The sequence below is a fragment of the Cynoglossus semilaevis genome, chromosome 14 (genome assembly GCF_000523025.1).
Source record: "Cynoglossus semilaevis isolate Cse_v1.0 chromosome 14, Cse_v1.0, whole genome shotgun sequence".
NCBI classification, from domain to species: Eukaryota; Metazoa; Chordata; class Actinopteri; order Pleuronectiformes; family Cynoglossidae; genus Cynoglossus; species Cynoglossus semilaevis.
In genome coordinates, this window is record NC_024320.1 from 12,528,112 (window position 1) to 12,545,499 (window position 17,388).

At 41.4% G+C, this 17,388-nt stretch overlaps 1 protein-coding gene across 1 annotated transcript; it reads left to right on the forward strand.

Annotated features, from left to right (window-relative positions):
- The first annotated feature begins 542 nt into the window (after positions 1-542).
- Positions 543-13,895, forward strand: ajm1 (apical junction component 1 homolog). Its single transcript, XM_008325137.3, has 2 exons — positions 543-1,060; positions 9,793-13,895. The coding sequence occupies exon 2, from the start codon at positions 9,847-9,849 to the stop codon at positions 13,117-13,119; it is 3,273 nt and encodes a 1,090-aa protein (XP_008323359.1). The 5' UTR covers positions 543-1,060; positions 9,793-9,846; the 3' UTR covers positions 13,120-13,895.
- The last annotated feature ends 3,493 nt before the right edge of the window (positions 13,896-17,388 follow it).

A 17,388-nucleotide genomic window follows, 5' to 3' on the forward strand; every position in this document is an offset into this window, starting at 1 on the left:
ACGTGATACAGTCTGACTGTAAGATGAATTCTGTTACGAAACAAGACGCGCCTTAAGTCATTTACAAAACGCCTTGTTGTTGCTTTTTCACACTAATTTTTTTTTTCTTAAAATTAAAAAATAAAAAGAGATGGGAGAAGTTGTAAGACAAAAAGTATGTGCACAATGTAGGTTTGTACATGTCTGACAGTACATGTGACCAATATCAGCCGACTGTTTGATAGTGTGGTCTATCTGTAAAAACATTTACTTTCAAATCATAAGAACCAGAGATTTGGACGATTTTTCAAAACCATCCAGATTTCAAGGTCAACCTGGAAAATATGAAAAAGAAGTGTGTCATAGTCCACTGTATGGTATCCTGTCTTATTTTTGTGTTTCTAGATTCTCTCTCCGGACAACTTCAAAGAGCCTTTTCAAGCTGTATTTTCATGATCTGGTCTGTATATACAGTGAATGTGTGCAGTTTCTTACATTTGTTTGTATTTGTCATTTATTCTTGGTCTTCTTTTGCCTAATCCTATTGTGTGTCACTACAGGGAGGGAGCTGGAGTCATCCCAGCAGTCAGTAGACAAGGTCAGGGTCGAACCCTAAAGGTCAAGTGTGGTAACCACATCTTCCAGAGTGTGAACTATTGGTGATTTGTAGCTTTTAATTTACAACTGGGTGGGCCCACTTGGCCCGGGGCGGCAAACACGCCAGGACCGCCACTGCTGGAGCAAGGCGTGATAGAAAGTCACTACTGATTCTGAAAAAACAGACAAATGAATAAAAAGGAAAACGCTTTAAAGCATGAGAGAAAGAGGGAGAGGCGGTTGCAGCCTCAGCCTCAGCAGCATCAGCAGCATCAGCAGCATGGTTTGCGCCATCGCAGGAGCAACGTTAGGAGGGAGGAGGAGAAGAGAGGAGAAGGCGGCTGTGTGACCAATAAGACGGATATTCCAGTTGTAGCTTGTGCACATGCCCGATGTCGTCATAGGGGAAACCACTGCCGTGCTGCCTCACAGCGCAGCCTTCACTAAAATGGATGAGCGCAGGTTGGAGGTCCGGACCGATGCGGTAAGAGCTTTTCACACGCACCGCACACGCGACGCGATACAACGATGCATCTCCAAACATTTGCACTTGAACACACCGCCAACACCGGCCGGGCTCGGCTGTTATTTGCTCACATGTCGGTGCTGGGTGTCAGTGGGTGCACACAGATTGAAGATTGCAGCGGTGCCGTGCAGCGCGACGATTGACTTTCTACCAGAAATCTGGGCTGAGGATACATGTACACGCACGGACGCAGCCAAAGCGTGTCCGTGTCCGTGTCCGTGTCACCCTCTCTCCCCTGGTTCGCACTCCCTCCCCCCTCTCTCCCACTTTCACTCTAATGTGTCCCCGTCGTCGTCGAGCACTGACATCATCCTGGTGAGCTGTGCCTCCAGCAGCTTCAGCAGCTCTAGTACTATCTGCTAGCTCAGCGCGTCAATGCGACGTTTTTTAGGCCTTGATGCGTTTTTACTGCGACTCGAGTGCATGTGGACGTACAGTACTAGTCACAGTACTGTTTGCCTGTTGCTGCAGAGGCTTCACATGATTTGCTCTCATTTCCTCCGTGTGCACGGATACAGTAATAGGTACAGTAATACTTCATCCACACCGGTGCAGTACAGATAGTAGGGAGTAATGCATGTCAGAAAAAAATAAATATAAACATATATATTTAAGTACATTTTTAAATATTCTACTTAGTCCTTTTCAGGGTTGAGGGTACCTCAAGCCAATCCCAGCAGTCGGTGATGGTGGTGGGAAGGGGGGAGGGGGGGGGTGTGCAAGGGGGGGGGGGGGCACCCTTAACAGTACATCTTGTGACCAGTCGTACTTGTGTTCAAACCAGTGTTTAATTTGGAGTGAATGTACCCAGCCTGCATGTCTTAAGGATTAAACCTGTCTGTGATTGTATGTATTTGTTGTAGGTGAATTGACCACTCTTTACTATCTGCTGATTATGGTATGAATGATGATGGAGTGCCATCCCATACATCACACGTTATTGTTGCTGAATGTTCCGGTTACAGTCGAGTTCTGCCACGGGAAATCATAGTGAACTTTTTTGGATTACATAATAGTCATAACTGGTCAATTCTGAGGTTCATGGTGACAAGGTGGGTATTGCTGACTCGTAGAAAACAACGGGTCTTTCTGTGTTGAGGTCAAATGTACTGCCTGACTTTGGTTTCCTCCTACAAACATCCACTTTGGGTTTAACTTACACTCCATGTCACAAAAACAGATGTAATAGTGAATTGTTTTTCACTATTACATCTGTGTCACTGGAATAGAATGACATCATCTCCATGGTGAATCTGCCTTCGCTCGATGTCACCTGGGATTGGCTCCAGCCCCCCCACCTCCACCCCCCACCCACCCGAGGATTATGTGGTACATTATAGATGGACAGACACATGGGTTGGTGGATGGATGGATATAGGAGTGGATGTGCCAGTCATTTGGTTCCTGTATCCGACTTTCATTACATTTCATAATTTCAACAGTCAATCTTACTTCAATCCTACTTTTCACAGTCAGGTGGTGGGAAGCCGTATACTTGAATTTCTCTTTAATATCTTTATATCGCACAACAAAATAATACGGCGCAGTACAAACTCTACTACTGTAGGAGTATTGTGTGCATATTCATATTTGTCTATTTACAATATATAATTGAAAAACAATAGCTTCACAGTGTGCATCTTTGCAACCCACACCACAGGTGGCGCTATTAAGTATGTGGTTCCTGTGGGGCTCAAACCTCGGTCCTTTTGTGTTTGAGGCAGACGTGTGATAACAGCTACACCATGGAACCACCACAGGTGTAGTTAACAGACACACTGAACTTACTGAGTCTGATACGATGTGATGTTAAACCCAGTGATTATTACTGTGTGCTTCGTCTCAGAAACGATTGTACAAAACAACACAAACTGAATATAACAGTTAGCAATAGATTGTGTTGGTCCGAGTGTAGATTTAAAAGTACCGGTAATATTTCACAGTGTATTTTCTGGAAAGGAACTATAAGAATCTGTTTATTTGACTTCATCTAGTCTTGGTCTTGGCTTTTGTCAATGATATAAAGTAGAGTTGGAAAGCTTCCTAGAAACTGGTGCAGTTTCAGACTTATTACCTAATTGCACTAGACAGAAAGGGTAAATCACCTGCAGTGACATGGTAATGGGCAGTAAGTGCTGGCACAGTTTGATGCTTAATCTGGAGTTTTTTACTTTTGGAAGTGAAAGCTTTTATTCCAGGTCTCACTCATAATTCCCACCTCTGATATACATTTTTGACCATATTGACTGTAAATTTATGCCGTTCCCATATCTGTGCAGCAGCTACGTAATCACACATCACTGTTATGATCATTGAGGAAAGTCCAGTTGATTGCAGTGCTCCGTTGTTGTAGGAACAACTTACAGTTGTCACACAAGACGATGTAAGCGTAAAATTTACGACCTCCATCAGGAAGGTCAGCAGTTTGACCTCTTTACCTAAGAGCTGCCTCTGATTTCTGTTTTTTGGCCTTTATACTCACATACTAGGATTCTTATCAAATCTATATATTTTTTTAAAAATCCCTAGTTTTTCTGAAGGTCACAGAAAATCCTTGGCCGTGTGAACATCAGCAAATCTTCTCACTTCTCTTTTTTTTTTTCTTGTTGTTTTCTTTCTGTAGTAAGAGAATGAAATGTCCTCTTGGCGAAATATTACCGGTGTAAAATAGATCCAGTAGGTGGCAGTATTAGTAGCTCACAGTTTCAGATTTGCCAGTAAAACCCCCCAAATAAGTTAGGTCCCTTGTTCTTGGAGCTAGCAGATGCTATTTTGTAGTTTGTCTGCAAGGCTGTGTGTTTATGTACTGCAGAAACACTAATGGACCTGAATGTAATTCTGTTTTCTCGTGGATTAAATCTATATAGAACATTTTGTTCCATTACACTTAAATGACGTTACAGGGATTTCAAATAAGAGCTTAGCTCTGATGACAGCCCAGGTAAGGGAAACCACTCATTATTGACAAGAGTTACAGGAAACGCTGTGTCAGCATTGTCATTGCATGGACCAGGACAATAGAACGCCTCCTACAAGGGAAGCATGGCCACAAAATTCAAATAGAATGAAGTTAAATGGTGCAAACAAATATAAGTCGATTTGTTCATTTATGTGCGATATCAGGAGCCTAATACAGGGGTGCCTGCTTTACGACGTCCTCGACCTACCGTGTGATCGCCTGGCTATAAATTCATTAAGTCTTGTTTATTCATTCTGATGAGGAACATGGCTCGGTTTACGTTTCCCGCTGAGACGCCATAGAATTGTAGAGGACAATAAAGAATTCAACAGAACCCTTTCCGTGTGTTTGTTACTGTTCGCTGTGACGAACCCGTACGTAAAAGCAATAGTTTCTTAACCAACAAGTTTAATTGTTTCTACATATTTTGCGAAATGTCATATGGAATTGAATGCAAGTACTGACTTATGGTAAAAAATTGAGTTACATCACCAATAGGAATCAAACCCCCGACGTAGGTCGAGGAGCCTCTGTATGTGACGAGGCAGTTACAATGATACCATTATTATACCGTATGATACCAAATCAGTTTTAAAGCTCTATCACGCTGTGACCTCAGTGTCATCAGTCGGTCTTCTGTAGGTGATATGGTTGAACTGAAGCAGAAGCGAAGTCTCTGGATCAAACCTCAACTCACCATGTAATTCTATGGTCCCAGGGCACTGCTCTGTTCAAGGCCAGTATTCTTTGCTCCATATTAGCAGGATGGCCATACAAAACCTGTCACTCTAGTGCAGGAGGTGATAGTTTGTTATAGAAGAGACAGAGGACTGGTGAAAAACTGCAGCCAATCAAAATTCGACACGAGTGACTGTCAGAATGGACGTATGCTGCTCTCACTTCTTATCCAGATCAAAGTCATGAAAGTGTCTCCACAAATATGTCTGCATCTTTAGGTGTTTGTGTTTGTGTGTGTGTGAGTGTGTGTGTGTGCTGAGTCAGGAGGGAACAAATGAATGAATATAATTATGATTTATAACAGGTGCATTTTCCTGTTTGCATTTGCGGTAAATTGTGCTTGACAGGTTAATTATTTATGATGATATATTTATGATATAAATATTCCAGGAGGCGGAACATTTCTCAGTCCTAGCCAATCAAAGACAGTCAGTTTTCTCCCCTTTTTTCACCAGTAGTCTGTCAACAGTCAACACTGATGTTTGACTTTAATACAGAAGAGATGTAAACGACTGTAGTAGGGAGCTTGTCACAGCCTATCCTGCTGGCGTCCCATCTCACCCACAGGTTCCAACAGCTGCAGCCGATCCTCCTGTCAGTAGTTAAGAGTTTCTCCACTCCAGCTCTGCCTGTTTTCTCCCTCATCTTCTTTGCCTGCCGTTGGCCTGATGCCTTGCCGCTGCCCTTTTAAGCCTGTCTGCGTTCAGTCTACAGGACTTTCTCTGCATTCACCCCAGCTTCTGCCAGCGTGTCCCCACAGCTCTGCTGAAGTTGGAAAAAGGCAAACAGTTCTATTGGTACTTGCAAATATCTTGACTCTAGGCAAACTTAATACACACTGAGAGGCCGACTGAAAAAGATTTTAGTATCAGTTTTTATTTTGATTAGTGCAAATTTTAAATTTTGAAACAAGAAAGCTGTCATCAGGTAAACGTCCGTCTCTGCGTGAACTGTGTACGAATTATAAAAGTTATACAATATTCTACGAAAACAAGAAATTGAAAAACCAGATTGAGACACTTACTCACACCAGGGCTGTTGTACCACGCCCAGGTGCGATGGTGTTGCTACTACACCGCAGTTGGAAGTGGCGGGCCAAAATATGAAACATGGGGCCAAACTTGTGCACATGCGCGGTTAAGAACATCTTCTGCTGATTCAGCAAATATCTGCGAATCGCCGCCTGAAGCGGTCAATAAATGTCAATAAAACGTTGATGAGGGCTGATAGTTGACAAAGCAGCTGTGACTGTCTGTGTGTGTCTGTGTGTGTCTGTGTGTGTGGATATTCTGCTCCATCATGTCTCAGCAGCTCACAGTAATGGTGACATGGTGTTGATCAGAGGGCTGACAGTTTTGAAGATCGCTGTTGAACCCGTTGTTGTCAGAGTCGCTCTCGATTGCCTTTGGGGTTTGAGCGGATGAAATAAAAAAAAAGTAAATATTATTTTATGGTGTGTAGTAGTCTCCACATACAGCACGTTAACTGCCATTCTGTTACATGCATTTAATCAGTACCCCAACATATAATACATCTAAAGTATATTTGGTTTAAATGAGTAAATATATGTTTTATGTTTGCGTTGTAGTGTTGGCAGATATCTGTAGCTTTGTTCATTTGAACAGTAGCTCCCGAGCCCAAAACTGTGGGCACTGGTATATCAAGTAACACATTATATTTACATTTAAAAAATAATTGACTTAAAGACAGAACCTAAATATATAAACAATCTAATTACGAGAAGAATTAAAACAAACAACTTAATTATCAGACTGAGTGATAAAAAAAACGAACAAGTCCGTTTTTGCTGCCTCCCTAAATGACTATTTAAATATGGCCATATGAAAAATAAGATTCCAACTAACAGGAAGAAAAGTGTGTGTGTGTTTGTGTGTGTGTACTGTTTAAATCAGCCGCTAGAGTTCAGGGTGGATGTGGGGGCAGGGTAATTCCAGTGAGGGTGGATAAATCTTCCAGGGTGTTCACTGCCAATGGTGCAGTATTGCAGTGCACAGAGTCACTCAGAGAGCTCAGTGTACCATAAAAGCTAAGCCAGTGCTCACTGTGCTCGCTGACCATAAGTAACTCCAGCACTACACATTCATTTGATAGTGGCATTTATTGCACTGAGGAGTTATTCACTTTCTCCAAGGACTCATTCAGTTTAAAAGGCAAACTTATTTTCACCTTGAATAGGATCGTGCAAGGTTTGGACATTATTATCTGACTCAATGCTGTGACATCGGTCGTAGCAGGATGGGGTCGCCGTAGAGCTGCTGGTTTATTTGCAGTTGTCATTGTTAAAACATTTAAAAGGACTAGAATAAAAGGACAGTTCTGTTCTTAGAAGACTAGAAGACTAGACTAGAATAAAAGGACAGTTCTGTTCTTTTCCTATGTGAAAGTTCGTGACCCTCTACTGCCACCATCCTTAAGTTAAAATGTATTATTTTGAATTGTTTTGACTGAAAACAAATACATCCTCAACACAGGGTCTGGGACGAAAACAAAATGTTATATTGTCTGACAAATTATTGCCGATAAACAACCTTATTGTCAACATTATTTTGCGACCAAATGAATCACTGTTGTAATGATAACATGTTATAATAATTCAAAAAACATTTTCAAAGTGCAATACATCTTTATTTCTCAGTTTATATCAGTATTTTATTTTTTTTACAGGTCTCTAAATGCCCCTTGTTACAGACACACCACTGAACGGCCCTTGTAAACACTGGTCTGTTTGTATTTACTTTGTCGACCAAACACCTCAGTGAGCGGTGACTGTCGGAACAGGACTGTCGAGGTCGGCCGAATTATCGAGTTTATTTTCATTTATCGTACGGTTAATTAATGTATTGATTACCGTCCCAGGATTACTGAACACCACAACACGTTTTAAAAAAAGAAGCTCTGATTTTCTGTCTTTTGGCTTCTGTCTGTAGGGTTGAATGCAAACATTTTTGTTCAGGGAGAATATATGCAAGCCTACTTACAGCCTACAGCCTACTTAGCTGGTTTAATAAGGACTGTTTTTGCTTTGAATTGTTTTTGCTCTGTGGAAGAACGTTGGAGTACAATGAGAAGAGGAACACACTAACTCTACAGAAATACTCATCAGCTAGAGCAGTGATTTTCTGTGTTTTCACACACACACTCACCTACCCACCCCCCTCCCTCCCTCCCTCACCCACAACCCTGTGAATTGAAATACTGTTGAGAACCTGATATCTGTACAAACCACTTTATGCTGCCACCTAGTGACTGGAGGCATGTTATCATTCATTCATTACAGCAGTGGTACACTTATGTCCAGCATGCCATATTCCATTGGAAGCCCCTCAACCCCCCCATGGCAACCCCCCGACCCCCAGTGGGGCCCGCCCCACTATTTGAGAAGTACTGTGCTAGAGGGACTTGAACCAGTGCTCTTGTTGTCAGACCTTTATCTGGTACATGAATTAAAACGAAGCGAAACAAGCCCCCGTTCTTACCTCTACTCCGTTTCAGTAATACCAACGAAGTAGCCAGAAAGATTTTATTTAATTAAATGGCCCTGGAAATGATCCACACTTTTCCTGGAACATCCTGTAGCACAGGTAAATAAAAAGGCAATCTAATCTACACAGGGAGTATATTCAATTTAATACAATTGGCACGACTATATGTTTCACAGTGTACTTCTGTACATTACACATTCTCATCGCAGATTAAAACCATGAGCAAAATATAGGTTTAGTCATATAAAACAGTCAGCTCGAATAACATAAATTTAGCAGAATATATTTTTGATTGATGCAAATTTAAATGCAACAAAACAGACACATTTGTTTATGTTTTAAAAACAAAATCTCAAATCTCGTCGATACAGGGGTGACGACTAGTGAGCGAAGCATTGACGTTTTTGTAAAGAAGTCCAAGGTCGCAGTAGAACGGTACAGAACATAGGCCCAGGACAGTTACTACACAGGTGTCAGACAGCTGGACTACATACAGTAGACCTATAGTTGCCGCCTCTCTATAATGGAGGGAGCATGAAAGAAATGATTAACTTTGTTCAACATCTTAATGTTGTCTGTTTTTAAGGCTAATGCCCTCAACTCTTAGCTCACTGCATTGAGAAGTAGTTTCTTAGTGCCAGGTAGGACGGCACTCCTTAAAGCCACAGCTGCTTATTGCTAGGTATTGAGAGGAACTCTCAGTAACCACAGCCTTTCTCTCTCCTTCCATTCTGCTCTCAGGGTAAGGGCAGTTTAGCCGAGGGTCATGGGAATCAACTAATGTAATTTGTAGCATTAATGGATTAAGTAAAAACACACACTTAGTTTTCTATAGTTTTCTATAAGAGAAAATAAATGAAAAGCGTTGCTTGTTCTTAATATAACTGCTGTTTTTTCTTAAATACAGATTTATTTATAACTGAGCAGGCGTTTGATGCTGTTGCTACAAAAAAAAAACAAAAAAAAGAAGAAGTCTTTAAGGGAGAAAAACAGATACCAGAATACTTTCTTCTATCACTGCATCCCAGTGTAACCTTAGGATGATTAAACGTCTTTCAGGACCCGCTGACGAGTGAATGTCCCCCATGTCTGATTGTGTTTTAGGTAAAATTAGATCACACAGAGCCTCTACTTCTCTCTACACAGAAAAACATTTCAGGTCTCATATGAAGGCTCATACTATTTTTATATTTATTTTTAATTCAGAACAACATTTTCCCCTGCGATGATAGTACCCAGCAGCGCTGCTAAACTGTGGTTTGTTGTGGGTTTTAACCTGGAAACTAACCACGGAGAAGTTGTACTAGGAGTGGACTCCTGCTACTTCTTAGACATGTTTTTGTACAATATTGAGTTCAGAGGGTGTGAGTAGGATTTGCCTAATCGTAGCCTTTGTAAAATGTGATTCTGTTTGCCAATTATTATATATTTAGCACCATTGAACCTACAATATTTCATAACTTAAATGAATCTTTTTTTTATCTCTTCAGGAAACATCAACATTCAAGCAACTTGATGGCGAAAACTAGAGGATCCCTTTTAAGATGACACGCACAGACCCACCTAACATACTAGCTTCAACTGTGCATCGAGACATAAAAGTGATTCCCATTTGTACACACTACAAGTTCCTGCAACCCTCCGAACAATGTGATTTTATAAATTCCAACACACTGGAGGACAGTAAGAGCAAAGTCAATAAGAGGCACTGCCATACCTTTGACTATAGGTCACTGGAATATCCAAGATCACACCAATACACAATGGAGTCCCCATACAGAAAGGCAGAAAGGCATGCAGCCAACCCAGATGTAGCCTGGAATGCCCTGGGCCGCCAACAGAAATATCGCTTTTCTGCTCCAGACATTTTTAGTCATAGGTTAGCTTCTCAAACAATGGCTGCTGACATGGCCAGTGAGGTAGTTGTCCATGAACACAAAAGAAGGACACGGTCCAAAAGTGCTACTCGGGCCCAAGCCAGTCTCACCCCTGTGTCTTTCGAAGGATACACGGCCTCGGAGAGGAAGGGAAGGGAGTTCCACAGGGCTACAAGAGACAGCCACGGAAGGCCAGAGGTATCGCCACGCAGGGAACCGACATATGCAGCTCGGGCTCATATGCATGAAGTGCATCCTATCAAGTTGCAGCCTCAGATGGGGGAAAGCAGTAGATATTCGACTCACTATGCTGCTGATAGTGCCGAGGATGGAGGGATCGATAAACCAGCAACTTCTCCTCATGTCAGATGTCGGGTGGATATCAAACCAGATGATGCAGCAATACATCATTCAGGAAAAAAACAGTCTACGCCACAGGTGGACATACCGTGGCAGAGGCACCACAGTGGAGGCAGTAGGAGTCTAACTGTACCACGTCATTTCTCCTACTCAAGAACACCAACACCCACTGACTCATTAGGTACCGAGAGTAGACAAGCATATCAATATTCCCGTAGCATGCCAAATAGTTACTTACAACCTGTTGACCTTTCCACCTCACAAAGAATGCCTCCGTCAGGTGATTACTATGGAAGAGAGAGAAGAGCTCACTCCAGTCCTAATGTGCCAACAAAGTTCTTTTATGCCGACACCCCAGCTAGATATGTTACCACTGTTCCTCCTCAACCAAGCTCTTACTACCACGATGAACGTTACACGCCAGGACAAGCGTACTCTCCGAAAGTGCAGTATGTGCAAGATCCCAGGATTCGAATGGTGCATGCGGTGGCTTCACGACCCTACTACCCTGAGATGGAGTCCTATTCCTACTCAATGCAAGCCGGATATCCCAAATCCTATACAGCTAATGAGCCGGGGCCATACATTATACAGACCCCTCCTTCTAGAACGTTTTATGGCGAGGATCCAAGGTCTTATCAAATCCAGACTGCTCCACCAAGGTTTTATTATCCTAGTGACATGTACGCAATGCCACCTGAGCACCACGTTCCATCTAGGGCATACTACACAGAGGGTCGGAGACATGCCAGAGTTGTTCAAGCGCCGACAGATGATTGGTATGGCTCGGATGCGTCTGGTTACTCCACTAATCCTGCCTCCTACGTGTCACAAGTCACTCCAACCAGAGTCCGACAAGAGCCCGTGTTGACATCTTGGTATGCTAACCCTTGTGTAGAACCTCAGAAAATTGGCAATGATTCAAAATCACATTCTAGATCATGGGACAACATTCTTAACTATCATGTAGAGAAGGAACAACCTCTTCCTGTGCAACGACGACAAAGCTATGATGATATTCTTGACTCCAGGAAGCCTTCCGCAGCTCTGGGTGACAAACCAGTGGTTGTCAACCTCTCCAGCTCACCTAGACGCTATGCGGCCTTGTCAATGTCAAGTAACTCACTAATTGACAAAAGCCCTACAGAAGTGTCGAAGGGCAGTACCAGTAAGCTCTGGTTCGTCACACCTGAAATAACAATCACTGATAACGACATTCAGTCGGGAAACCTCAAGATGGCTGAAGGCCGGTCCGCCAGTTGGGACGTTCTTGACTCAAGGAGTGCTAAAGTTCCAGACCTATCTCAGTGTGACATTGAAAGCTCAACCAAAGAGAAGACACATGACAATGCCTCATTGCAGCAAAGCCTAGAACAACTTGATGAGCTTCTGGCAGACCTTGTCACAGACTACAAGCCGCCTAGCAGAAGGGCCAGTGAAGACATTTTGGATCAGTTGAAAAAGTTAATTGACGAGGAAGAAGCAGTATCCTTGGCCAGAAAAAGCTCAAAGGTCGGGGCAGAGGAACAACTACCTCTAGACAAGCAGCCAACCTCCATTAGAATGAATCCTGATGCTTTTCGAGATATGGACGGGGCGAGTGACGCAATGAAGAGCGCTGATGAATGCTCCCCAGATCAGAGCCCGGATGAGGATGACACGATGATGTGCTCCAACTACAAATGTCAGAGAACAGAAACACTTTTCAATGCGTGCTTATATTTTAAATCCTGCCACAGCTGCTACACGTACTACTGTTCCCGTAACTGTCGTAGAGAGGACTGGGACATCCATAAGGAAAGCTGCTTGTATGGCCGAATTGGCAGTACATGCCGTCACATCATCAAACATTGTAGAGAGACAGTTGAAGTCCACAAAGCCTTCTCCCGCATTGCCAAAGTTGGCTACCTTTCCCGTGGAAGAGGAGTTCTCTTCCTTGGTTTTCCAAATCCTGCAGCGTCCAGTAATTTCTTACAGTATGGACTGGACAGTCTGCAAATGTCTCCCACGTATCTGTCCCTCCGGGAGCTCGAGTGCTTCAAAGACAACCTGGGAGAGTACTGCAAAGAGCTGCAGCAGGCTGGCAAAGAGTACGACCCCAATGAATGCTTCATCTTGAATGTATCAATTGCTGTTGGTGAGCAATTACCTGATGGGCCTTCACCGAGGAACCAAGCTCCTACTGTGAGAAAATATGCAAAGGTCGCCCTGGCCTCTTTTAGCCCAGAGCGCAAGGTTCACAAGAAAGAAAGTGACATGGAAACCCTGATCCTGACTCCACCACCTGGCACAGCTGATATTGATAAAGAAGGAGAGGAAGGCAGAAAGGCCAGGGAAATCTGTTTTATAAATATACAGCGAGAGCTGCGAATCCGAGGGATTTACTTACGCCACGAATACCCACAGGTATACAAGCAGCTTTGTGAGTTTGTGGAGAGTAACAAAAGGTTCACACCCACAACTATATACCCCACTGATAAAAGGACCGGTAAGCAGTTTATGTGCATGATTATGGCTGCCTCTGAGCCCAGGACATTGGACTGGGTCGACACCCCGCATCTTCTTGATGACATCATTTAAGTGCGCCTTTTGTTGTAAATATATATATGTATAGAAATACATATATATTGTTACACATATTTATATTTCAATCCAATCAGAAACACTTGTAGATAAGTATTTTGTTATTAAAATGATATATATTCATGTCTGCTTGGTCAGTATTAGTCTTTCAGAGAATAATACCTGTCAGTTGGAGAATGAGTACATCACAATTCAGTTGTTTTTTTCCTTTAGGCCCAGGTTACACTTCTGTGATCCTCAGTCTGTTGTGAGTGCTGAGACGTATTTCCATTCATTAAAATCAAGTTTTTATTTATTTCTAAAAAAACTTCATGTGTGTCTGATCGTGTCAAACACATGAACTAGTACAGTTGGAAACTTCAACTTCAAAGTTCTTTAGTCACAAAAGCTAAAGGTCTACACATAGGATTTATGTAGACTCATTCATGTGTGCAATGGTGTTTTTGTGGTACACACATACAGGAAAGTATAACTTGGGCCTTGTCAGCGTCACTTCACCTCTCTGTCCTGAGGTCATGTTCAGTTTTTTTTTCAACCCATCTCTGCTGGTAGGAAGTACCTAAGATGACATCCTGATGCTTGAGTTTTTAAATTGTTACCAACAGTTGTATGTCTTTCATAACTTAGCCTTTCTAAATGACAAAGGCGACCCCCGGAAAACTGAGTATGAATATTTTTTCATATGCAGTACACCTGTCATGGATATACTTTTCAGAAAATGTGATTACTGTTATTTTCTTAGATACGTACTTTCTATGCAAAATGTCATGATCCCTGAGTTAGTACCACATTCCTCAACAAGGTTTTTATATTATATTATATTATATTATATTATATTATATTATATTATATTATAGTCATATATTTAGCAGCAAAAGTCATCTTAAAATAAAGAAAACTAAAGAGAAGGAGATAGTTGTGCTACTCTAAACTTCTTTTAAAAAAACAGACAGTAATGTCTTACTGTTGCTTAGATAGAAACCCTATATTATGTCTGATGTTGTACTTTGAAGAGAAAAGTCTGTAGTTCTGTTATTATGCAGAGCAGGAACACAAACATTGCTGGATTTGAAAGCGACTTCAATGATAAAAATTTAAAAATGGTGCCAGTTTTCAGTCGCACTGTAGGTGTGGCCTGTACTGTTCAGTTGAAATCACTGTGAATAGTTCAAGTTATCTAAAAGAAAACATCATGCAATTTTCTATAACACTGAAGTTGTATTTTTCAATATATTTGCTAATAGTCAAACATGGATCAGCAGCAGGAGTCATTGTCCTAGGAACAAGGTGAGCCAGATTTGACACCGTAGCTGTGATGGTGCGTACATTCTTTCAAAAGGACATTTGTTGTGTGTTTGTGCTGCACTAGATCGACTGTATTACTTGTGATTTGTACTGCTCTCTCTCTTTCTCGGTTTTAACCTACGACTATTACTTTGTTCATTGAAGTTGCAGAAGATTTAGAAACGAATTAATGCAACGTAGCCGTGCTGCCTCACTCTCTCCGAAATATTAAGTACCTTTTTTTTTAAATTTTGTAGCATCTTAGTTTGTCTTACTTGAAATTAGCAGATGAAGAATTGAAGCCAACAGCCTAGGGCAGGCTTGGGCGGAACTTTTTGACCACATTGGGTCCTGAAATTTGGCAGGTGGCGGGGTCAGGAGCAGATAGATGGAATGTTCGTGTAAACTAGTACTTCTCAAATAGTGGGCAGGCCACGCTGGACATACAGTAAGTGTACTACAGCAGTGGTAATACTTGAATGCTAACAAGCCTCCAATCACTAGGTGGCAGCAACTCATACAGTGGTTTGTAGTGATCAAAATATACATGTTATCAGGTTCTCAATAGTATTTCAATTTGTGGGGTTGGGGGTCGGTCGGGCGGCGTGAAAACATTTCTGTCCCCAAGGGGGGGCATGACAGAAAATAATTGAGAATCATTGGTGTAAACTAAGATAAATGACATGTAAAAGTCATGCATAAAGACTAAAATGATTTTCTGCTTTTAGCCTTTTCTTTGCCATCTGTTGGGGAAATGTAGGAAAAAGGCAGAAGTAATGATAATGTAAATTAATAACAATTTGGACAAGTTTGGCGTGCTGCATCAGGCCCCCGGGCCATAGTTTGCCCATGCCTGACCAAGAGTTCTAACTAGAACAGGTGAATCAGTGGTTTGACAGTTGACTTTTAACAACTTAGACTTTTAACAAAATAACTTACATATACTTATTATAGTTTTAAAAAAGTTCTGTTAGGCAACTGGACATGAATTGCCAGTTGCCTAACAGAACTTTTCTTTTAAACTTGACCATGACCTGGATGACTGAGAATAGACATACTTATTATAGTTGTTGAAATCAGGCACAACTGGAAATGATTTAACCATATGGAGTGGACACAAGGGCAAATGTTACTTTCCCAGCTTTTTTTTTTGTCCAGTCAGTTCACAACAGAAACTGCCTTTTTGACACAGATGAAGGCTCAGCAGACACCGTTTCTATAATCTCTGCATTATCTGGGTCAGTTTTGATTCAAATTTTGTTCCACTTCAGGTATTTTATATAGAAACATAGTCCACTAGTGTGCTTCTACCTATTTGTAGAGTGCCAACAGGAGGAAAACTGTGGGATGACTAGGAGAACTTCGCAAAAGTCAATTATAGATTTTGCGGGAGCATACGAAAAATTTAGACGGACAATTTCAAACACTTAATATGTCCTTGAGCCCAAGACTTACATAGGCAGTGTATGTGATGACAACTAGTAAAGACCAACAGGAATCTAGTGGTAGGTGACGTTTGTGTTTTAAAAGTTCAATTAACGTATCTCAAGGTTTAAAGTTCATGCCAGCTTCGCTTATTTTGCAACTGCATTTATTTCTTATACAAGCTTTATGGTCTGACTACATTACAAGGTAATAGAAATTGTTTTATAGAGTGATCAATTTTTACTTATTCCATAAACATTCTTCCTTATCACATCAGGGTTTCCCAGTTGCCCAGAGAAAGTATATATATATAGTTATATATATACTTTTTTTTTAAACTTGAAGCACATTACTCTGTATTTGAAGATGTATTTTGGCCGATCGGGATGAGCTGTACAAAGTCAGTGAAAAGTTGCCGACTGCATGTGATTCTGTTTCCTCTGCTCTGATCACATTTAAAATGTGATCGTAATTTGCTCTTTGAATGAACTTGTGGAAGTGAAACACTACAATGCTGTGTAAGTAGAGATAAATACATTTCTCCATTATTTTCTCCTCTGTTTTAAAGAATATAACGTGTCAAAGGCAATGAAGAAAAAGACCTCACATGTTGAGAAAATCCTGTAACTTTTTTTATTTTTTATACTTTCCTCATACGTGTCTGAGTGTGTCTACTTATAAGCTATATCTAATAAATGGAATGGGAACGCATTGACCCGCGTATCAGTTGTGTCTGGTTTCATGGAGCATGGTGAATGTTAAGACTGTACAACAGGTGGTATTGTGCAGTATATGTATATGATTTGAGGCCACAGTGGTTAGTATGTCTGCCATACAGACAACAAAATGAGTTCTGATTGGATCCCTGATGCTTCTGAATTTGCGTGTACTCACAGAGTGTGCATGGGATTCCTCATAGTCAAAAATGTCCAGGATTAGGTTAGTCGTTCATTTCAACTTATCAATGAGAATAAACGAGTCCATAGCCAAGGCCCTGTGATTGTGTATTGAACTGTCCAAGGTGTACCCCGCTTTACCTGATGCCTGCAGGGGTCAGATACAGCCCCCCAGATGTCCTACAGAACAAATGTCACCCATAGAAAATGAATGAAAACATGATTTGTGTCCAAATCTAGCCTTGTAAACTTCACCACATTCCCTGAGATGACCACTAGATACCAGTAAAAACCCAGCAATGTTGAAAGTAGACACAAGGTAAAGGATATAACCAGCTTTCCAGCATCTGCAGCATCTACTAACAACCAGTGGCACGCACAAGGGGTTACTATGACCACCCTACAAAAAAAAACTTGCCCCTGTAAAGCCTCTAATTTAATTTTTTTCCCCCTTGGCCTTTGATTAACGTGCTGACATCATATATAACAACCAATTTTACTGAAAATTAGCTATAAATCAAACACTCTATTGCAGTGGTGTCCACACATTGTTGGCTTGGGAGCTACTTTTCAATTGACCAGACCACAGTGATCTACCTACATTGATAATATTTAATATATATTTAGCCATATAAGCTGAATATACCATATATATACATTA